This window comes from Cherax quadricarinatus, chromosome 34 (genome assembly GCF_038502225.1).
Source record: "Cherax quadricarinatus isolate ZL_2023a chromosome 34, ASM3850222v1, whole genome shotgun sequence".
Classification (NCBI taxonomy): domain Eukaryota; kingdom Metazoa; phylum Arthropoda; class Malacostraca; order Decapoda; family Parastacidae; genus Cherax; species Cherax quadricarinatus.
The window spans coordinates 14,387,892-14,412,434 of NC_091325.1; the positions used below are offsets into that span (position 1 = coordinate 14,387,892).

Below are 24,543 nucleotides of genomic sequence, written 5' to 3' on the forward strand. Positions count from 1 at the left end.
CACCACACCAGCCTCCACAACCACAACCACCTGTCAATGTTCAGTACCCACCAGCAGACCCCACCTAGGATTGGCAGGAAGCTGTCACTTTTGTTCCAAATCCCCACCAGTTTGATGAAAGCCAAAGTGGAATACGGCCATGTTGTACAATGGGGAACAATGCCACTGAAATGGAATGCTTCAAATTATTCTTTGACGAACCCCTGATGGAAATTATTCTCCGGGAAAGCAACAGATACTACGAGTACACAATGGCAAACACAATACTTTCACCAAGCTCACGGCTACACAAGTGTGGCTGAGATGTATCTTTTCTTTGCCACAATAATGCTTATGCCACATGTGTATAAGCACAGTGTGAAATCATACTGGTCAACAGACCGCCTGATTGCAACCCCAGGTTTCAGTGATATAATGGGAGTGAATAGATTTGTGCTACTATTACGTATGCTTCACTTCTCAGACAAAACCAGGCCTGACAGAAATGACAGGTTATATAAGATTAGGAATGTGTTTGTGTATCTGAAAGAGAAATTCAGTATGTATTTTTATCCCTTCAGGAAGCTTGTAATTGACGAGTCTTTGATTCTGTTCAAAGGAAGACTCTCTTTCAAGCAGTACATACCAAGCAAGAGGAAACACTTTGGTATAAAGCTGTTTGTGCTTTGTGATTGTTACAGTTGGCTGGTATTGGATATTATTGTGTACACTGGAAGTTATACATTGCAAAATACGAGGAAGTTATTGGGCATCTCTGGTGATGTGGTTAGAACAATGATAGAACCATACCTTGGTAAGGGGCATATATTATATACTGATAACTGGTACACAAGCCCCTCACTCAGTGAATTTTTGCAGTGAACATGACAGAATTTGTGGCACAGTGCATGCAAATCGTAAACATATGCCCAGGTTTGACGCTGGCACTAGTAGAGGTGAGGTGCAGGCATTTGCTGCCAATGACATCATGGCATTTCGGTGGCATGACAAACGAGATGTCACACTGTTGTCATCAGTTCACCCTAACGAAATGACAAACACTGGCAGGCAGCATAGAGAGAGAGCAATGAGCCCATTCTAAAACCTGCAGCTATGATTGATTACACCCTCAAATTGCACTCAGTGGACAAATGTGACATGCAGATTGGGTTTGCTGATTGTGTTCGCAAGAGTTATAAGTGGTACATAAAACTCTTTTTCCATCTTCTGGACATTTCCATGCTCATTGCTTATATGTATAAGATGAGGACCAGAAACAAACCACCATATGGCGAATTCTGTTTGTCATCAGACAAATAGTATTAAAGTACCAAGTAACAACACCTGCAATAGACCGCCCACTGAATTAACTACCTTCTCGTCTGAAGCATGGTGATCACTTTCTAGTAAAACTGCCTGCTACTGCTTTCAAGAAAAAGGCTCAGAAGAGGTGTTACGTCTGTGCACATACAAAAAAAAAAAAAAAAACGCTCACAACAACGCAGACACTCGTTTTATGTGTGAGGAGTGTAAAACACCACTGTGCATGACACTATGTTTCAAAGACTTCCACAGGCTGCAGAACTTCTAGAAACATTCCCTGTGACTGTATATGTGTAAATAAAATATAGAAAAATAGTAATAAACAACATTTTATATCATTTGTGTGTAAACAACAATTATAAACAATATAAGACTCAGCGGATGGGTCTATGAAAGATGAGGTGAATCATAGAATTGATGAGGGGAAAAGGGCGAGTGGTGCACTTAGGAGTCTGTGGAGACAAAGAACTTTGTCCTTGGAGGCAAAGAGGGGAATGTATGAGAGTATAGTTTTACCAACGCTCTTATATGGGTGTGAAGCATGGGTGATGAATGTTGCAGCGAGGAGAAGGCTGGAGGCAGTGGAGATGTTATGTCTTAGGGCAATGTGTGGTGTGAATATTATGCAGAGAATTTGTAGTTTGGAAGTTAGGAGGAGGTGCGGGATTACCAAAACTGTTGTCCAGAGGGCTGAGGAAGGGATGTTGAGGTGGTTTGGACATGTAGAGAGAATGGAGCGAAACAGAATGACTTCAAGAGTGTATCAGTCTGTAGTGGAAGGAAGGCGGGGTTGGGGTCGGCCTAGGAAAGGTTGGAGGGAGGGTGTAAATAAGGTTTTGTGTGCGAGGGGCTTGGACTTCCAGCAGGCATGCATGAGCGTGTTTGATAGGAGTGAATGGAGACAAATGGTTTTTAATACTTGACGTGCTGTTGGAGTGTGAGCAAAGTAACATTTATGAAGGGGTTCAGGGAAACCGGCAGGCCGGACTTGAGTCCTGGAGATGGGAAGTACAGTGCCTGCACTCTGAAGGAGGGGTGTTAATGTTGCAGTTTAAAAACTGTAGTGTAAAGCACCCTTCTGGCAAGACAGTGATGGAGTGAATGATGGTGAAAGTTTTTCTTTTTCAGGCCACCCTGCCTTGGTGGGAATCGCCCAGCATGATAATAAAAAAAAAAACAAGGACAACAGTGTTTGTGCAGTTATTGTGTAGTAAATAAAAAGAAAAAAATTATAAAATAGTGCTCATATTGGTCTCGCAGGCCATAAAAGTTACTTGGAAATAAAAAAATTGAAAAATAATAGAAAATAGTACCTAAAAAACAAAAAGTAATACCGGGTGACGGCAGTCAGCGATGTTACCATATATGGGGCATTTTCTGTCAACTTCATGCCTCCATATCTTGGCAAGTATTGATGGTAAAAATTTTTTGTTTACCCTATAATGTTTAGAAAAAAAAACTATCTTTTTATAAGAAAAAATCATTTTTTTTTTTTTCGAAAATTTGGCGACCCTGAGAACAAGTCTCTGAGAGGGCCTGGGGACCCTGAAAGAGTTAAAGCAGTCCAGCCCATCGACATACCTAGTTCACCGAGTTTAATAATTTCTAACAACTACCTTTAGATGCCATCATAAATGAAGGGAGAAGTGATGAGAAGTCATGCTGAGAATTATAAACAAAGCCGAATTATAAACAAAGCCAAATGCGTTAAGGGGAGTGACTGGGTCAAAGTCCGATTGGTACACATTTTCTCTGGTACTGGACCAGAGAAAAAAAATTTTTCCCTCCGCCCGGCTACCACACCTCATATTTATGTGAAATTTATCATACTATGGGTATATGTATCTTCTTTATATGATTTTGATTGGTTTCACGATAGAAAGTACCTTGAAACCGAGCTCAAAGTAGTGGAAATGTTCGATTTTTGCCAATGTTCATTGTAAAAAAATTACAGTGGACCCCCTGGATTAAGACGTCATCGGAATAAGTAACATTTTTGCATCAAAACATTGGCTCAGTGAACATTGCTGAACTCGGAACTCGGTATAAGTCATTCGTGTCGGGACCTGAGCGGCCCAGTGTGCCATTGTTTACCAGCCAGTGAGGATGATCCCATGCATTCATATGATACATTTTGTATTATTCCATTCTTTTTAGTTCTTGTAACTGCTAAATAGTTTTGAATGATGATGAAAGTATTTTCTTTCTTTTTTGGGTCACCCTGCCTCGGTGGGAGACGGCCAACTTGTAACTGCTAAATAAGCCACCATGGGCCCAAAGAAAGCTTCTTGTGCCAGCCACGAGAGAGAGGGGAGAATGAGTCTTTTTCAGCGATTCTGCAATATGTACGATACTAAAGCAGCAGGAATCTAAAAAGGCTATAGCACCAGACAGTGATAAGTGTAGCATTAACAGTGTAGCAAGTAAGTTAAGCGATTAATCGATAGAAAAAGGACAGCACGAAACTTACTCCTCCATTGTTGTTGGAGGTATATAGGGCTACTGACAACACCACTGCCTCTGCTGCTGCCTTCACCACCACTATGTAAGGCTTATCTTTCAGTGGCCCTTATACATCCAACGACAAACAACACACCACTACTCGTGACATTCTTAATACCATATTTTATTCATTCTAGAGAATATATCATGTTTCTATGTTATTAATATTGCTTATTATGTCATATTAGATGAATTGTGCTAGATAAATAAGCCATAAAGCTGATATTAGTGTCATGTTAAAGGACTTTCTTTTCCTGTCTCCCAACACAATTCCTAACATATGCCAGAAACAGACCTCTCTGGAACACTTTTTTTGAGCGACAGGGGTCCAGTGACTCTCAAGCTGGTCCTAGTGGCATTAAAAAAACAAAAGAGAAAGTAACCTAGGATAAGGACTCTGTATCTGAAGTCTTTATGGAAGGGGATTCCTCTTCCAAACAATTGTAAACTCCTCCATCCTCTCCCCTCCTCCCATCTTCCATATATCACCATGTCTTCAATAAAGGTAAGTGTGATGTTATTACTGTTTTATTCTTCATGTATCATTGTTTTCTGTGTAGGTAAATGTATGTTTCATGTAGAAAACATTTTTTTAATATTTTTGGGTGTCTGTAACGGATTAATTGGATTACCATTATTTCTTACGAGGAAAATTAATTCGGAACAAGTCACTCTCTCTGGAATGGATTAATTACGTAACACGTCCAATACACGTCAACTGGCTGGTCTAATATGCTTTCACAAATGCACTGATATTATTTATTCCATTTTTTACAATAATTATAAATGGTCTGCTCTCTTTTGCTAGTGATCTGACTAATCCTGCTGCAAAGGATCTTGCATCGAGGATGGATGAAGATAATGTTGGGGAATGGATGAATGTAGGTGAAGATGCAGCTACTGTACATCATTATACTGACTCAGAAATTGTGCAGATTGTTGTAAATCCACAGCAGTAAGCCAGTGGAGGAGAAAGCAATGATGAAAATGAGGAAGATGTAGCAAAAAGTCTCTATTGATAGGTTAATTCAGTTGACAGGTGAACTGCTAAAAGGTCTAGAGCAATGCAGTTTTTATAAGTGAACAAGAAAAAATGAATATTTACATGCTGCAGGATAATCTAATCAAAGAGAGGCCAAAATATATGAAACAGCCTAGCTTGCAAGATATGTTAAAAAAAATTGCTAAAAAGCATGCAACAGAGGAGTCACCACTTCAAAATCTAGTGCCTTGAACATCTGCTCAGCCTGATGTGCTGCCACTGTCATCATCAGTTCCTGATATCTCAGTTACCTTCCAAGATGAAGAAAATGGCAATCCTGACAGCCCTTCAACTAAAGACACATCAATGTATTTAGTTGTAAATTACAGCTATTCACTTTGGAAGGGGCAGTAATGAACTTTCTTGTGCAAGTCAAGTTAGCCAACTTTATTAAGTGTATTCTAACCTAACCACTCTGTAAATCGGCAAAATCAGTAATCCTTCACCCTACATGTCCCAATGATGCCCAATTAGTGATGGCCAACCTGTATCAGTACACCTTAAGCTTTTGCCAAGTAAACTAATAACTGAGCCCTAAGTATTTGAGAGAGAATAATACACTAAAAAGTAATCTTACTTCTTGCATTGGGCAGCATCCATATCTGCCACCAGTTATGGGGCAGCAAGTATTTCCATCAGGGCACTGGGTTTGAAAATCTGGGCATAAAATATCAGCAACTTCATCACTGGGTAGTGTTACATCTGAGTTGGGTAGTGTTATGTCTGAGCTTGTTTGCTGAAAATTAAAATAAAATTACATATTTCCAACACAAGATTATAGGCTCAACAAAAAACAAAATACTGAAGCATGAGTGAAAATAATCTCAATGTTGTTTGTGCCAAATTAAAATTGTGCAGTGCTTCATATTTTAAGGTCTCGAAGTAATTACTTTATAACATTTTCTATGTAACTGGAGTAGTGACAGCTGCAAGTGAGAGGGTCATAATGTTAAATTACCACATACTCAAGTATTGTACTGTATAAGTGTAATTTAGGAATTATTAATCAGATACTAAATGATTTCTGAATGAATTACTTTTTACAAGTAATGGGTAAGTATTTATTACACAAGTTAAACTCAAAGAAAACTCACCAAAGATATACTGTACTCACTTTTCCATCTCTGATAGGTGTTGGCAACTTCTCAAGGAAAAGTTGGAGATGATTACGGGAATCTGTTGTCCTTCTCTGACATGTCCCACTAACACAATCATACCCATGAGGACAACAGTGTTGTTTATCAGGGCAGCAAGTTGCCTGTGAAGAAATAATACAATAATCCAAGCGAATATTTGATGTGGTGTTATAAACAATGATCAATGCAAAGTGAGAAATCACTAGGACAAAAATAGGAAGAAAAAGGAAGTATGAGATTTATTTTTTTTTTATTAACACATCAGCCGGTTCCCACCAAGGTAGGGTGGCTCGAAAAAGAAAAACTTTCATCATCATTCACTCCAACACTGTCTTGCCAGAGAGGTGCTTTACATTACAGTTTATAAAACTAACATTAACACCCCTCCTTCAGAGTGCAGACACTGTACTTCCCATCTCCAGGACTTAAGTCCGGCGTGCTGGTTTCCCTGAATCCCTTCATAAATGTTACTTTGCTCATGCTCCAACAGCACGTCAAGTATTAAAAATCATTTGTCTCCATTAACTCCTATCAAATACGCTCACGCATGCTTGCTGGAAGTCCAAGCTCCTAGCACACAAAACCTTCTTTACCCCCTCCATCCAACCTTTCCTAGGCCGACCCCTACCCGGCCCTCCCTCCACTACAGATTTATACACTCTCGAAGTCATTCTGTTTTGTTCCATTCTTTCTACATGTTCAAATCACCTCAACAACCCTTCCTCAGCCCTCTGAACAACAGTTTTGGCAATTCCACACCTCCCCCTAACTTCCAAACTATGAATTCTCTGCATTATATTCACACCACACATTGCCCTCAGACATGACATCTCCAGTGCCTTCAGCATTCTCCTCGGTACAACATTCATCACCCATATAAGAGCGATGGTAAAACTATACTCTCATACATTCCCCTCTTTGCTTCCAAGGACAAAGTTGTTTGTCTCCACAGACTCCTAAGTGCACCGCTCACCCTTTTTCCCTCATCAATTCTATGATTCACCTCATCTTTCATTGACCCATCCGCTGACACGTCCACTCCCAAATATTTGAATACATTCACCTCCTCCATACTCTCTCCCTCCAATCTGATATCCAATCTTTCATCACCTAATCTTTTATTTATCCTCATAACCTTACTCTTTCCTATATTCACTTTTAATTTTCTTTTACATACCCTACCAAATTCATCCACCAACCTCTGCAACTTCTCTTCAGAATCTCCCAAGAGCACAGTGTCATCAGCAAAAAGCAACTGTGACAACTCGTACTTTGTGTGATTCTTTATCTTTTAACTGCACACCTCTTGCCAAAATCCTTGTATTCACTTCTCTTACAACCCCCATCTATAAATATATGGAACAACCACGGTGACATCACACATTCTTGTCTAAGGCCTATTTTTACTGGGAAATAATCTCCCTCTTTCCTGCATACTCTAACTTGAGCCTCACTATTCTTGTAAAAACTCTTCACTGCTTTCAGTAACCTACCTCCTATACCATACACCTGCAACATCTGCCACATTGCTCCCTTATTCACCCTGTCATATGCCTTTTCCAAATCCATAAATGCCACAAAAACCTCTTTAGCCTTATCTACATACTGTTCATCTATACATTTCACTGTAAACACTTGGTCTACACATCCCCTACCTTTCCTAAAGCATCCTTGTTCATCTGCTATCCTTCTCTCCGTCTTACTCTTAACCCTTTCGGGGTTTCAGCCGTACTAGTACGGCTTACGAGCCAGGGTTTTTGACGTACTAGTACGCATAAATTCTAGCGCCCTCAAATCTAGCAAAAGAAAGCTGGTAGGCCTACATATGAAAGAATGGGTCTATGTGGCCAGTGTGCACAGTATAAAAAAATCCTGCAGCACAGTGTGTAATGAGAAAAAACTTTGACTGTGTTTTTGGTTTAAAACAGAAATTGAGATGATTTTGATTGGTTTCACAATGAAAAGTACCTTGAAATTGAGCTCAAAATAGCAGAAATGTTTGATTTTTGCCAAAGTTCAAAAGTAAACAAATCATGCCACGCGTCCAATACACGTCAACTGATGAATCTAATATTCTTTCACAAGTGCGCTGGTATTATTTATACCATTTCTACACTAATACAGTAGTCTGCATAAGAGTAAATCTTCTATTTTTTGTGAGAATAATAATTCAGAGTGGAAAGCAAAAGAAATGTAAGAGGGGCGTAGGGATGTGACTAATGAACAGAGGATATGTTATTTTAGTGCCAAGAATGTCTTTCTTGTTTATTCTGGACCCTATTTGGAAATTTGTGTGAAATTGGCAAAAAATGCTAAATTCTGACCACTTTATTGGATAGTTGAAATCAGTAAATGGGTGGTTTCTTGTACTCATTCGATAGAAAAAACGGAGTTCTAGCAAAATAGTTATATTTTTGTAAACTAGTACACTGGAATTGGCTGAAAATAGGGATCAAAGTGGGCAAAATCGCCGATGCGTAAACATCGTCGAGAGCATAATTCCGTAAGTTTTCCATAAAATTTCATAATTTTGGGGTCATTATGATCGGGAAAAGATTCTCTATCTTTTCATAAGAAAAAATAATTTTTTTTTAAATTTTAGCGACTCTGAGAACAAGTTTCTGAGAGGGCCTGGCGACCCTCAAAGGGTTAATTCTTTCAATAATAACCCTACCATACACTTTATCAGGTATACTCAACAGACTTATCCCCCTATAATTTTTGTACTATCTTTTGTCCCTTTTGCCTTTATAAAAGGAACTATGCACTCTCTCTGCCAATCCCTAGTTACCTTACCCTCTTCCATACATTTATTAAATAATAGCACCAACCACTCCAAAACTATATCCCCCACCTGTTTTTAACATTTCTATCTTTATCCCACCAATGCCAGCTGCCTTACCCCCTTTCATTCTACCCACTGCCTCACGAACTTCCCCCACACTCACAACTGGCTCTTCCTCACTCCTACAAGCTGTTATTCCTCATTGCCCTATACACGAAATCACAGCTTCCCTATCTTCATCAACATTTAACAATTCCTCAAAATATTCCCTCCATCTTCCCGATACCTCTAACTCTCCATTTAATAACCCTCCTCTCCTATTTTTAACTGACAAATCCATTTGTACGAGATACCTGTACATTACTGCCTCAGACCCTTTCATCTCTGAGCCCCAAATATACAGATCTCTTAGTTTCTTATTTCTGTCCAAGTAATCTTTCACTTTGCAAAGTAATACACATTTGTCATTTTTAGCCATGAATGCTACATCAACTAACCCTAATATGGAAGGAATTTCTGAAAATATCCTAATATTCCTAATATTGAAGGAATTTCTGAAAGAAATATCCTAATATTGAAGAAATTTATCAAGAAAATATTTATCTTAATAGTCCTAATATGGAAGAAATTTCTGAAAAAATTTATCTTAAAAACTGCTGAAAATTTTGGCCTGCAAGAACCAAGAGAACATTTTGAAGGGATGCATTAAAAATGCCTCTTTCAGAATTTTGCAAAAATTATAACTTTCTGCATTTAAAAAATATCAAATTAGTTTTCTGATTAAATGGTCCAAGACAATACAAGTTGTCAGCTGCCTACCTGGAAGGTGCTCGGGGGAGGGGGGTTAATGCCCCCACAGCCTACAACCCAAATAACCCATTTTTTTCCCCAAGACTTGCTGCCTTGGCACCCAGCCAGCCAACTTAACTGTCCTTCCTGCTTGGCCAGGGATGGGTCCTTCCTCCTTGATCTGCTGGCTACTCACTCACCACAATGCCTCACCAACTACCCTTCCCCATTTCATACCTGTTATCCACTCGCATCATAACTAATAAACCTAAAATTCTTGATAAATCTTTTCCCCCCAAAAAAGGTGAGCTCTTTATATGTACATATAACAAACATTAACAAAGCATGAATGTGTCAGTTATGAAAAAAATAATGTAATTTACATGCTATAATGGGTTCAATAATTGCAAATTCACTATATGCACCATCTGCCAGAAACTAATCTGCTGCATAAAGCAAGGGATACTTGTACCCAATTACAAAGGTGAAAATAAAAAAAATTGTGTAAAGAATGTCTGGGATCATTCTGTCAAGCTCACACAAGGCTGTCAGGAGTGCAAGATTAATTCCAAATTCAGGAGACTTTGTGCATTTTGTTTAGTCAACAGTGGCCGTCTCATGTGTGAAGTTACAAGTACTTCTTACAAAATATAATAATTTACTCAATATGTAAAATTACTTTGACTTACTAGAGGCATGGGGCAGCATCCATAAGCACCACCACCAACTGGACAACAAGTTTCTCCATCATTACAATGGTATCGTCTATTTGGACATACTATGTCGGTTTCATTCAGTATTTCAACAGCTGAATTTTTCTCAAGTTCTGGTACCTCTAGCAGGGTGGCAGTCTGAAGGAAGTGAGCAGGAACTGACCATCTCAAGTTCTTTTGCTGAGAAGAGAAAAGTATGTTGTGTACAATTTCCTGATTATCAAGAGTATATGTACTTATCTCTATTTTGAATGCTTTGGTGCTAATAGGAATGCCCCATTTTTGAAGGACTGGCCATAATTGAGGCATTAAAGGCAAAGCCAGCACTGAAGTTTTACGAAAAATTACAAAACAGTTACATATACCACCTTCATGACACGTACCAGAAAAATTGGTACGTCTGTCATGAAGATGATGTGGCACGAAGATAATGTGGCTGTTATTCACAGACCGGTGGAAGGCTGCCATGAGGCTGTCTGAATTCCATCTCTTAATAAAAATAATATATTAAGAGTAAAATACATAGTAGGTTGGTAGACAGCAACCACACAGGGAGGTACTACCGTCCTGCCAAGTGAGTGTAAAACAAAAGCCTGTAATTGTTTTACATGATGGTAGGATTGCTGGTGTCTTCGGTCTGTCTCATAAACATGCAAGATTTCAGGTATGTCTTGCTACTTCTACTTACACTTAGGTCACACTACACATACGTTTTTTTTTTTTTTTTTTCAACAAGTTGGCCGTCTCCCACCGAGGCAGGGTGATCCAAAAAAGAAAGAAAATCCCCAAAAAGAAAATGCTTTTATCATCATTCAACACTTTCACCACACTCACACATAATCACTGTTTTTGCAGAGGTGCTCAGAATACAACAGTTTAGAAGCATATATGTATAAAGATACACAACATATCCCTCCAAACTGCCAATATCCCAAACCCCTCCTTTAAAGTGCAGGCATTGTACTTCCCATTTCCAGGACTCAAGTCCGACTATATGAAAATAACCGGTTTCCCTGAATCCCTTCACTAAATATTATCCTGCTCACACTCCAACAGATCGTCAGGTCCCAAGTACCATTCGTCTCCATTCACTCCTATCTAACACGCTCATGCACGCTTGCTGGAAGTCAAAGCCCCTTGCCCACAAAACCTCCTTTACCCCCTCTCTCCAACCCTTTCGAGGACGACCCCTACCTCGCCTTCCTGTCCCTATAGATTTATATGCTTTCCATGTCATTCTACTTTGATCCATTCTCTCTAAATGACCAAACCACTTCAACAACCCCATATATATACACACCCCTCTGGGTTTTCTTCTATTTTCTTTCTAGTTCTTGTTCTTGTTCTTGTTTATTTCTTCTTATCTCCATGAGGAAGTGGAATAGAATTCTTCCTCCGTAAGCCATGCGTGTTGCAAGAGGCAACTAAAATGCCGGGAGCAAGGGGCTAGTAACCCCTTCTCCTGTATATATTACTAAATGTAAAAGGAGAAACTTTCTTTATTCTTTTGGGCCACCCCGCCTCGGTGGGATACGGCCGGTGTGTTGAAAGAAAGATTAAGAGTAAAGAAAATTGTATTTTAAATTTCAAGTTAAAATGGTTTATATGCTAAAATTTGTGTTCTTTATACCTTTGGGTGTGATGAATAAATCTTGGTTGTAATGCAAAGATATGTGATCAGTTCTTTAAAACTTCAATTTCATTTATAGTTCAACAAACCTCAATAAATTTTTAAATGTACTCAAAAGTTGTCCTGGGAAGGGATAAATGTTTTGAGTGCTTGGAGGTGGCTTGGGCATCCAATTGGCTTGTGTGAGTGTATTGGATGTCCAAATGGTTTTTATTATTTGATATGCTGTTGGAGCATGAATAAAGTAACTTTTATGAAGAGATTCAGGAAAACCAGTTAGCCAGACTTGATTCCTGGAGGTGGGAAGTACAGTGCTTGCACTATGAAAGAGGGGTGGGGAAACTGCGAGTGAGAGGGTCATCTGAACTGCCATGTCGGCATCCTTTTGGTAAGAGTGACTGAGTGACTGTTTTCTTTGTTGGGTCACCCTACTTCAGTGGGAGATGGCAGGAGTGTCAAAAAATAAAAACATCACAAATTTTACCATATATTCTGATTACTTACCACATCACAGGTACCAAGGGTGGTATTGCAGGTGGTTCCATGAGGACAACAATGCATTAAATCTGTACAACAAACACCATCAGAATATGGGCAGCATCCAAAGCCTTGACTGATCACTTTACAACAGGTCAACTTGTTAGGGCAAGGGTGACCATCAGGACACTTTCCTCCTGGAACTATTGCTGATTAAAAGAATATACACAAATAAATAAAGAATTTAAAACCTGAAATTGTGATAATTTGATTATCTAGTTAAAAAAATATACACAAATAAATGTAGAATTTCGGGAGCAAGGGGCTAGTAACCCCTTCTGTATAGATAACTAAATTTAAAAAGAAAAACTTTCATTTTTATTTTTAGGTCACCATGCCTCGGTGGGATACAACTGGTTTGATTAAAAAAAATATGAATTTAAACCTGAAATAGTGATAATTTGATTCTCTTAAAAAATTTAATAAGGGAACAGGTTTAACACAGAACAAAGTCCTGTATATTTCTGTTACATTAAGACAAATCAGTAAAGTATCCTCACTACTGCTCTAAGACACAACACAAAGACATATTCCTGTGACCAAAGAGCATTAAAATTTTTACTAAACAGTACCTGCCACATTGTGATGAAATGGTTTTGGTTTAGCTTTGCTCTTCGTTGCTTTTGGAAGCTTTGTCTTCATACTGTATGCATTCATAGTGAAATTCATCTTTTCATGCTGAAATAAATTAAGAAAGGGTTATTAAATTACTTAATGAAAAATAAAATTGTTTTGCTTCTCTCTTTTTCTCCTTGTCATCACCTTTCTTCTCACCATCTTCATTCCTCCTCCCCAATATTATTTTCCTCTGCTCCTATTCCTTCTCTCTTCTCTTCTTTTATCAAACACTAAAAACCCATGTATTTTTGGATAGAGGGAAACTGAGTATTCTAAATTTGTTTCAGTTTACCTAAACATATTTTATTTTCAAAATACACGCTATTCTTACAAAATCTGGAAACATTTTGTTCACACATTTTGAAAAACCGTAGTTTGGCTTAGATTACAAATTGGCCATTATTAAAGCTTTATACTTAAATAATTGCTAGGTAGTAGGTTGGTAGACAGCAGCCGCCCAGGGAGGTACTACCGTCCTGCCAAGTGATTGTAAAACGAAAGCCTGTAATGAAAGCCTGTAATTGTTTTACATGATGGCAGGATTGCTGGTGTTTTTTCTGTCTCATAAACATGCAAGGTTTCAGGTATGTCTTGCTACTTTTACTTACACTTAGGTCACACTACACATACATGTACAAGCATATATATACACACCCCTCTGGGTTTTCTTCTATTTCTTACTAGTTCTTGTTTATTTCCTCTTATCTCCATGGGGAAGTGGAACAGAATTCTTCCTCCGTAAGCTATGCGTGTTGTAAGAGGCAACTAAAATGCCAGGAGCAAGGGGCTAGTAACCTCTTTTCCTGTATATATTACTAAATGTGAAAGGAGAAACTTTTGTTTTTCCTTTTGGGCCACCCCGCCTCAGTGGGATACAGCCGGTGTGTTGAAAGAAAGAAGACTTAAATAATTTTAGAAAATCAAAAATAAAGTATAAATAGAATGACTTGGAGGGTGTATAAATCTGTAGTGGAGGGGAGGAGGGGTAGGGGTTGTCCTAGGAAAAGATGGAGGGAGGGAGTAAAAGAAGTTTTGTGTGCAAGGGGCTTGGGCATACAGCATGCATGTGTGAGCATTTTAGATAGGAGTGAATGGAGACGAATGGTTTTTGGGACCTGATGAGCTGTTGGAGTGTCAGCAGGGTAATATCTTGTGAAGGGATTCAGGGAAACTGGTTGGCCGGACTCGAATCCTGGAAATGGCTAAAGAGGTCTTTGTGGCATTTATGGATTTGGAAAAGGCGTATGACAGGGTGGATAGGGGGGCAATGTGGCAGATGTTGCAGAGTTTTTACAAGGATAGTGAGGCTCAAGTTAGAGTATGTAGGAAAGAGGGAAATTATTTCCCAGCAAAAGTAGGCCTTAGACAAGGATGTGTGATGTCACCGTGGTTGTTTAATATATTTATAGATGGGGTTGTAAGAGAAGTAAATGCGAGGGTCTTGACAAGAGGCATGGAGTTAAAAGATAAAGAATCACACAAAGTGGGAGTTGTCACAGTTGCTCTTTGCTGATGACACTGTGCTCTTGGGAGATTCTGAAGAGAAGTTGCAGAGATTGGTGGATGAATTTGGTAGGGTATGCAAAAGAAGAAAATTAAAAGTGAATACAGGAAAGAGCAAGGTTATGAGGATAACAAAAAGATTAGGTGATGAAAGATTGGATATCAGATTGGAAGGAGAGAGTATGGAGGAGGTGAATGTATTCAGATATTTGGGAGTGGACGTGTCAGCGGATGGGTCTATGAAAGATGAGGTGAATCACAGAATTGATGAGGGGAAAAGGGTGAGTGGTGCACTTAGGAGTCTGTGGAGACAAAGAACTTTGTCCTTGGAGGCAAAGAGGGGAATGTACGAGAGTATAGTTTTACCAACGCTCTTATATGGGTGTGAAGCATGGGCGATGAATGTTGTAGCGAGGAGAAGGCTGGAGGCAGTGGAGATGTCATGTCTGAGGGCAATGTGTGGTGTGAATATAATGCAGAGAATTCGTAGTTTGGAAGTTAGGAGGAGGTGCGGGATTACCAAAACTGTTGTCCAGAGGGCTGAGGAAGGGTTGTTGAGGTGGTTTGGACATGTAGAGAGAATGGAGCGAAACAGAACGACTTCAAGAGTGCATCAGTCTGTAGTGGAAGGAAGGCATGGTAGGGGTCAGCCTAGGAAAGGTTGGAGGGAGGGGGTAAAGGAGGTTTTGTGTGCGAGGGGCTTGGACTTCCAGCAGGCATGCGTGAGCGTGTTTGATAGAAGTGAATGGAGACAAATGGTTTTTAATACTTGACGTGCTGTTGGAGCGTGAGCAAAGTAACATTTATGAAGGGGTTCAGGGAAACCGGCAGGCTGGACTTGAGTCCTGGAGATGGGAAGTACAGTGTCTGCACTCTGAAGGAGGGGTGTTAATGCTGCAGTTTAAAAACTGTAGTGTAAAGCACCCTTCTGGCAAGACAGTGATGGAGTGAAAGATGGTGAAAGTTTTTCTTTTTCGGGCCACCCTGCCTTGGTGGGAATCGGACAGTGTGATAATAAAATAAATAATGCCTGCACTTTAAAGGAGGGGTTTGGGATATTGGCAGTTTGGAGAGATGTTTAAACTGTTGTATCTGAGCACCTCTGCAAAGACAGTGATTATGTATGAGTGATGGTGAAAGTGTTAAATAATGATGAAATATTTTTCTTTCTTCATTGGGTCACCCTGTCTCGATGGGAAATAGCCAACGTGTTAAAAAAAAAATTTAGGCATATTTCATTTTCAAGGGCATACTGTCTCATATTATCTCACCTAGTATGGGGTGATTCATAACTATTTAAATGATATTTATGCAGAGAGTAATTAGGTTAAATCTTTATAACCTGGAAGGAAACTGAAGTGTTATATGATCCTTCTTTCCCTAAAATATGAGTCACTCTGCTTTTATAGGCTATGTGGGGGAACAACAGTATTTTTTGTTCCCACACACAATTCACCCCACCCGATGTTATATGACTATGCATGTATTTATGGCTAGAGTCAGGAAGATAAGCAGCAAAGTGATTCTATTTCCAAATCTTTAAGCTGTGGGAATGAGTTTAAGAACATAATACAGCAAGCAACAAGGAAAGCAATTCTAAGCAATGTTTATCTGTAGCATAAAAAAAAAAAAAGTACAGTAATTTAAAATAATTACCAATACGTACATAACAGCCGCCAGTATCAGGATTACAGTGGGAGCCCTTTGGGCAACAGTGGAAACCATCTAAGCAGCACTCGGCACCATCAAATGGACAACAACCATATTTCCCACTGTACATCTTGCAGCAAGTGAAAGTTCCTGGGCAAACATGCTCATCAGGACATTTCCTTTCATCAAGGTTATCTGAAATAAATAAACTTATAAGATACATTAATTCTGGAGTGTTGAAATACTGCAGCTGGAAATTTTGGTTAAAATACAAATGGATACACCGAAATGCACTTAGCTGCGCAATTTTCTTTTGATAATTTTTTCCAAAACTTGTATTTACCACAATGGTCATTTCCCACCAAGATGGGTGACCTAAAGAAGAAAACTCAAGTCGTCATCAATCATTCAAAAGTTGCTCGAAATGCATGTTAATTGCTAACCTAAACTTAACAAGACAGAAAAAAAATATCGACTGGAAAGTTTATAATAAGAACAAAGTTATCGTGAGTTTCAGCCAGATCTCCAAATACACAATACCTTGAGGCTGCTCTGCTTCATTAGTCTCTGCTTGGAGGTCCAAAGTTTTACTCTCAGAGTCAACTACTTCGAGGAGCTCTGGCTGCACAGGAACATTCCAGAAAAATTTAACTGGAAATCCATTTTTCAAGCAAGCTTGATGGATGACATCACACTTCATATCTGTAACAGTGAACATATATATAAAACTCTTGCAAGTGGAACAATATGTAATGTCTAAACAAATTTTACTCATTTTATTCCAAAATTATTGCCCACAGAGACTATTAACCCAGCCCCTTGATGAATGTATAAAGATACAGGGTAAGCTAATGTGCAGTACTCTTTCGATAAATCATCAAATTCCAGTGACTACCATTGCTACTACGAGTAGTGGCGGTACTAATGTGTTCCTACCTTTGTGTGTTTAAGGGGCAATACTTGTGCATATTCATGGCAAATGTGTGCTAAAGGAAGAAACAAACTATGTATGTACCATTTATGCAGTATTGTAAACTACCATTCCCATAGGTATGTAAGATACAGAATGATCATTCAACAAAAATATCAAACTGTCAAAATGTAAGCAGATTAATTACTTAGTTGAAACTGCCATCACTGAGAAGGTGCCACCTGAATATTAGTGCACAGCACTTAACTACCTGCTGGGTGGCTGGGTAACTTAAAGGAAACACTACCCAAGACCTTAAACCTTTTGCCTTCTCATCAACATTCACTTTAAAAAAAAAAATTCCTTCTTCAGAAGATCAACAAAGTTCTGGAATTATACTTGCAAGGCTGATAATATAAGTTCTCTCAAAAATATATGAAGGAACTGTCAATGGGAAGCATTGAAAATGGCATTCCTGGAATGGTAATTCATTCATGCTTTTTCTCAATAGATTGAAGGTACTAAATGAATGTTGGTCCTCAGCAAATTTTAGCAATAAATCATAGTTTAAGACATTCAATATTAAGTGGGTTCTGCCATCAGTTTTATGATGAACAAGTGGGTTGTTAGTAACATAAAATATACAATAATGCACAAGTTCCAATGAGAACTAACACAATAATAGCCAGAGTGAATTTCGGGAAATCTTTGTAGCATGGGAAAGGACTCAAGATGGCATTATCTACACCGCCTAACCCAGGGGTGGGGAACCTAAGGCCTTTTGGCCGCATGCGGCCTTCTAGGGCATTATGTGCAGCTTTCTGAATGAATCAGAATTTTGCATAAGAAATCCCTTTTCTTTTTACTGAAAATACATTACCCCTCATGATTTAGTCCTAACCAAACTAATCAAAACTTCTTGAATGCTACCTTATTACATTACAGCTAACTTTAATGCAGCCTTCCAACATAAGGTTCCTCACCCCTGCCTCAACACAATATACAAATATTTCAATGTAAAAAGAAAGCAATTGAGAGAGTGGGCGAGATGCTATCAACAAATTTTGTTCAAAAGAAGAAAATGTTTTGGAGTGCGATTAATAACTTGAGGAAGCCTAGGGAACGAATACATTTGATAGTTAAAAATAGGAGAGGAGAGTTACTAAATGGAGAGTTAGAGGTACAGTATCAGGAAGATGGAGGGAATATTTTGAGGAATTGTTAAATGTTGATGAAGATATGGAAGCTGTGATCATGTGTATAGGGCAAGGAGGAATAACATCTTGTAGGAGTGAGGAAGAACCAGTTGTGAGTGTGGGGGAAGTGTGTGGGGCAGTGGGTAGAATGAAAGGGGTTAAGGCAGCTGGGACTGAAAGGATATAGATAGATACCTGTATGTTAAAAGCAGGTGGGGATATAGTTTTGGAGTGGTTGGTGCTTTTATTCAATAAATGTATGGAAGAGGTTAAGGTAACTAGGGACTGGCAGAGAGCATGCATAGTTCCTTTGTACAAAGGCAAAGGGGACAAAAGAGAGTGCAAAATTTATAGGGGAATACGTCTGTTGAGTATACCTGGTAAAGTGTGTGGCTGAGTTATTATTGAAAGAATTAAGAGTAAGACGGAGAGTAGGATAGAAGATGAACAAGGAGGCTTTAGGAAAGGCAAGGGGTGTGTAGACCAAGTGTTTACAGTGAAACATATAGGTGAACAGTATGTAAATAAGGGAAAAAGGTTTTTGTGGCATTTATGGATTTGGAAAAGGCATATGACAGGGTGGATAGGGGGGCAATGTGGCAGATGTTGCAATTGTATGGAATGGGAGGTTGGTTACTGAAAACAATGAGGAGTTTTTACGAGGATAGTGAGGCTCAGGTTAGAGTATATAGGAGAGAGGGAGTATTTCCCAGTAAAAGTAGGTCTTAGACAAGGATGTGTGATGTCACGATTCACCATGGGTGTTCAATATATTTATAGACGGGGTTGTAAGAGAAGTGAATGCTCAGGTTTTGGCAAGAGGTGTGGGGTTAAAAGATAAAGAATCTAACACAAAGTGGGAGTTGTCACAGTTGATCTTTCCTGATAACACTGTGCTTTTGGGAGATTCTGAAGGGAAGTTGCAGAGGTTGGTGGATGAGTTTGGTAGGGTATGTAAAAGAAGAAAATTAGAAGTGAATATTGGAGAGAGTAAGGTGATGAGGATAACAAAATAATTAGGTGACAAAAGATTGGATATCAGATTGGAGGGAGAGAGTATGGAGGAGGTGAATGTATTCAGATATTTAGGAGTGGACATGTCAGCAGATGGGTCTATGAAAGATGAGGTGAATCACAGAACTGATGAGGGGAAAAAAGTGAATGGTGCACTTAAAGAGTCTGTGGTGACAAAAGAACTTTGTCTATAAGAGCAAAGAGGGGAATGTATGAGAGTATAGTTATACCAATGCTCTTGTAAGGGTGTGAAACATGGATTGTGAATGTTGCAACAGGGAGAAGGCTGGAGGCAGTGAAGATGTCACGTCTGAGGGCAATGTGTGGTGTGAATATAATGCAGAGAATTCATAGTTTGGAATTAGGAGGAGGTGCGGGATTACCAAAACTATTATCCAGAGAACTGAGGAGGGGTTGTTGTGGTGGTTTGGACATACTGAGAGGATGGAACAAAACAGAATGACTTTGAGAGTGTATAAATCTAAAGTGGAGGGAATGCGGGGTAGAGCTCGGACTAGGAAAGGTTGGAGGGAGCGGGTAAAGGAGGTTTTTGTGTGCGAGGAGCATCGACTTCGAGCAAGCATGCAGTGAGCAAGAAAGCTGGATGAATTAGTGACTACAGTGCCTACAGGAAAGTGCTCGAAGAGGCATCAAGCAGGAGCAACTACGCAGGACCTAGGAGCCAAGTAACATACTGAGCCTTTTGTGGTTGTATGTCGGGACTGGGTCTGGCCCTGCAAATGCTGATAGCTGAGGGTCCTAAAGCCCTGCTCTGGAAAGCTGAATATCATTATAGAGCACTCAACACTTAGTTAAGGGGAGTAACTGGAAAGGGACTTTAGCGGTGCCACACACATCAGAGTAGCGCACAGGTACTGTGCATGGATTGCCATACATAGCAGCATAGTGTAGAGAAACTGGGGATAGCCCAAGAAGTCAGACATAGATCTGTTTTACTGTTAAAATTAAGGCAGAATCCCGCAAAATTCGCAGGCGCATGGGATAGGACAAATACACCCAAGCTAGTTAGTTCAGGCACCCACAGGTACTGTGCATGGATTGCCATACACAGCAGCACAGTGAGGGGAAACTAGGAATAGCCCAAGAGGTCAGACAGTGATCTGTTTTACTGCTAAAGAAAGGAAGAAGGCTTGGGAGACAGGGCAGCAAGGCACATACATGCACATGTGAATAAGAGGGCCATAAACCCACACCCTACCCTAGTGGTTACCTCTATTTCCTCCCTCCCCCCTCCTTCCTCCTACACCCTATCACTCTTCCTCTCTCCCTCTCTCTTTCTCTTTTTCTCTCTCTTTTTCTCTCCCTCTCTCTCTTTTTCTCTCCCTCTCTCTTTCTCTTTTTCTCTCCCTCTCTCTTTCTCTCCCTCTCTCTTTCTCTTTTTCTCTCCCTCTCTCTTTCTCTTTTTCTCTCCCTCTCTCTTTCTCTTTTTCTCTCCCTCTCTCTTTCTCTTTTTCTATCTCCCTTTCTTTCTCTCTCTCTCTCTTTCTCTCTCTCTCTCTCTTTCTCTCTCTTTCTTTCTCTCTCTCTTTCTCTCTCCCTCTCTCTCCCACATCATATCCTTCTCCCCTGCCCTCCCTATATCCCCCAGTACCCCCTAAATCTCTCCCTGCTGTTGTCCCCCCCTCCCACCTCATATCCTTCTCTCCCCTGCCCTGCCTTCCCCTCCTTCCCATCCCTACAACACCCAGCTATCACAAACATCCACTCGAGAGCTCACAGGCTTGTTCTGGGGTTCAATGGGTTGCCCAAGAAGGCCGAGAACCAGGGGTCTGGTGGAACCTGGGCGGGAAAATTGGGAGGCAGAGCTCAAAAAAAGGGAGGAAGTCTGGGGAAGGAAACTAGAAGAGCTTGGCAGGAAAATAGAGGTGAGGATAGCTGCATAGAGCAGGAAGTGGGAGCAACAAGCCATAGAAGCAGAAGCTAAGATACAGTGCTTAGAAGAGGAACTGAGAAATCTGAAACAGCTTAAAGAGAAAAATGACAGTACAGACATAACATCAGGAACTTCTGCATCAGGCACAGACAAGGGGCCTGGAGGGAGCATAGATGCTATACTGCATACAAGGGCCCTACCAGACCCACATGGGGCCAAGGCAAAGATGAAGAGCACACTAGGAACAAATGCGAGTTCTGAAGACAATGAAGAGGCTATGACATATGCAGAGACTCTAACAGACATCTGCAGGGGCCAGAAACAGCTGAGCAGGAAAGACAGTCCACTGAGCAAAGGGACCTCAGCCAGGGAAGGGCATGAATGAATGCTCCAATGGAAGAAACTAAAACACCTCAGAGGACACAATGGAAGACATAGTGGGAGGAGGAAAGGGCGAGATCAGTTCTTGTCTACGGGCTCCAGGAAGTTGAAGGGGAAACTTATGATGAAAGGAAACAGGAGAAAAAAGTGATTGAAGGTATCATGAAAGCAATAAGCGAGGGCAACGTGACCCAAGTGGCAAATTTTCGGAGAATTGGGTGGTTTTTAAGGGGACGGAAATGGCCTCTCAAAGTAATTTTCAAGGCAGAATCAACTTGAACCATGATTCTGCAGGAGAAAGCACGACTGAGAGACAAACAAGAGTACCAGTGTGTCTACCTAGATCGAGACAGAACACATGAGGAAAGGTTGATACTGAGAGAGAGTACAAAAACAAAAGGAGGAATGAGAGGAAATGACAAAGATGAGCAGAAGAACCCAGATGCAGGTGGAAAGGCAAATACACCCTTCAGAAACACCTGCAGAAGGACTCCAACCGCGACAACCCCAAGGCAACTGAGCAATCTAAACCGACACACACTGATCCGTCTGCCCCCACCCCCCAACACCACAAACCCCACCCATACAGCAACCCCCCTATGGGAACTCTGCCCCACCCCATCACAACCCCCCATAAGCCCCACCAGGGCTCCCAATCCCCCAACCCCAATCTTCTCCCAGGATCACAGTATTAGAAAAGAAGTTGAAGGTTTGGTACATGAACCCAGATGGAATAACGAATAAATATGAGGAGTGGCATGAAAGAATCAATGAGAAGTCCCCAGACATCATAGCAGTCATGGAAACGAAAATCACTGAGACAATAACAGACACAATGTTCCCACCAGGATATCAAATCCTGAGGAAGATAGAAGGAGCAGAGGGGGAGGAGGGGTTGCACTGCTCATAAAAGACTGATGGAGATTTGAGGAAATGGAAGGCATGGACGAGATTGGAGGAAGGGACTACATAGTAGGTACATTTCAGTCTGGAAAACATAAGGTAGTCATTGCAGCGATGTATAATCCACCACAGAACTGCAAGAGGCCAAGAGATGAATATGAAGAGAGCAACAGAGCAATGGTGGGCACACTATCCAAGGTGGCAAGAAGAGCTCACTCCAGCAGAGCAAAGTTACTGGTTATGGGCGATTTTAACCACAGGGAGATCGACTGGGAAAACCTGGAGCCACACAGGGGTCCCAAAACATGGAGAGCCAAGATGATGGATGTGGTACTGGAAAACCTTATGTATCAACATGTTAAGGACACTATCAGAGAGAGAGGGGAGGATGAACCAGCAAGACTGGACCTTGTGTTCACCCTGAGCAGTTCAGACAGAGGACATCACATATGAGAGGCCCCTTGGAGCTAGTGATCACATGGTTCTGTATTTTGAATACATAGTAGAATTACAAGTAAAGGGTATCAGGAGTTGGTTGGGAAAAGCCAAACTATAAAAAGGGGGACTACACAGGTATGAGGAACTTCCTGCAGGAAGTTCAGTGGGACAGAGAATTGGCAGGAAAGTCAGTAAATGAAATGATGGAATACGTAACAAAATACAGGGAGGCAGAGGAAAGATTTGTTCCCAAGGGCAATAGAAATAATGGGAAGACCATAGTGAGTCCTTGGTTTACCAGAAGGTGCAGAGAGGCAAAAACTAAGTGCAACAGAGAATGGAAGAGATACAGGAGGCAAAGGATCCAGGAAAATAGAGAGACTAGTCGAAGAGCCAGAAACGAGTATGTACAGATAAGGAAGGAGGCCCAGTGACACTATGAAAACAACACAGCATCAAAAGCCAAGTCTGACCCAAATCTGCTGAATAGCCACATTAGGAGGAAGACAACAGTCAAAGACCAGGTGATCAGGCTGAGGAAAGAAGATGGGGAACTCAACAGAAGCGATCAAGAGGTATGTGAGGAGCTCAACAAGAGATTTAAGGAAGGATTTACAGTGGAGACAGGAAGGCCTCTGGGTGGACAGAACAGAGGGAAACGTCAACAAGGAATATACCAACAGGTGTTAGAAGACATACACACAACTGAGGAGGAGGTGAAGATGCTGCTATGGGCCCCTGATACCTCAAAGGCAATGGGACCAGACAACATCTCCCCATGGGTTCTTAGAGAGGGAGCAGAAATGAAGATGAAGATAGACTTAAAGCCTTAAATCTCCACTCTCTGGAGAGGCGTAGAATGAGGGGAGATATCATTGAAGTGTATAAGTGGATGACGGGCATAAACAAGGGAGACATTAATAAAGTACTGAGGGTGTCGAACCAGGTAAGAACCAGGAATAATGGATTTAAGTTGGATAAATTTAGATTTAGAAAGGACATAGGTAAGTACTGGTTTTCTAACAGAGTTGTAGATGCGTGGAACAGTCTTCCCAGTGGGGTGATAGAGGTTAGGACCTTGGGTAGCTTTAAAAAGAGACTGGACAAATATATGAGTGGGAGGGGCTGGGTTTGATTGGTGTCAAGGTAGATGTCGTTTTGATAAGGACCTGCCTCGTATGGGCCAGTAGGCCTTTTGCAGTGTTCCTACATTCTTATGTTCTTATGTTCTTAAAAGCTTTGTGTACCATTAACCACAATCTTCAATACATCCCTTGAAAATGGGCAACTACCTGAGGTATGGAAGAGGGCAAATGTAGTCCCCATATTTAAAAAAGGAGACAGAAAAGAGGCACTAATCTCTAGACCAATGTCACTGATGTGCACAGTATGCAAAGTAATGGAGAAGATTATCAGGAGGAGTGGTGGAGCACCTGGAACGGAACAAGAGTATAAATGCCAACCAGCATGGTTTTATGGAAGGCAAATCCTGTGTCACAAACCTACTGGAGTTTTATGATAAAGTAACAGAAGTAAGACACAGAGACGGGTGGGTTGACTGCATCTTCTTGGACTGCAAGAAGGCCTTCGACACAGTTCC

At 40.5% G+C, this 24,543-nt stretch overlaps 1 protein-coding gene across 9 annotated transcripts in view; it reads right to left on the reverse strand.

Moving 5' to 3' along the window:
• LOC128693734 (progranulin) overlaps nt 1–24,543 on the reverse strand; it is an 88,960-nt gene that overhangs the window by 19,223 nt on the left and 45,194 nt on the right. For 7 of the 9 annotated variants that reach the window (XM_070091185.1, XM_070091183.1, XM_070091186.1 and 4 more), the window contains 7 exons: nt 16,748–16,909; nt 16,224–16,402; nt 13,009–13,114; nt 12,404–12,585; nt 10,246–10,449; nt 5,961–6,104; nt 5,424–5,582 (listed from right to left, as the gene is read on the reverse strand). In XM_070091185.1, coding sequence (XP_069947286.1) covers nt 5,424–5,582; nt 5,961–6,104; nt 10,246–10,449; nt 12,404–12,585; nt 13,009–13,114; nt 16,224–16,402; nt 16,748–16,909 — 1,136 coding nt within the window. The remainder of the gene's footprint in view (nt 1–5,423; nt 5,583–5,960; nt 6,105–10,245; nt 10,450–12,403; nt 12,586–13,008; nt 13,115–16,223; nt 16,403–16,747; nt 16,910–24,543) is intronic. The other 2 variants (XM_053783571.2, XM_053783569.2) reach the window with 2 other exon arrangements.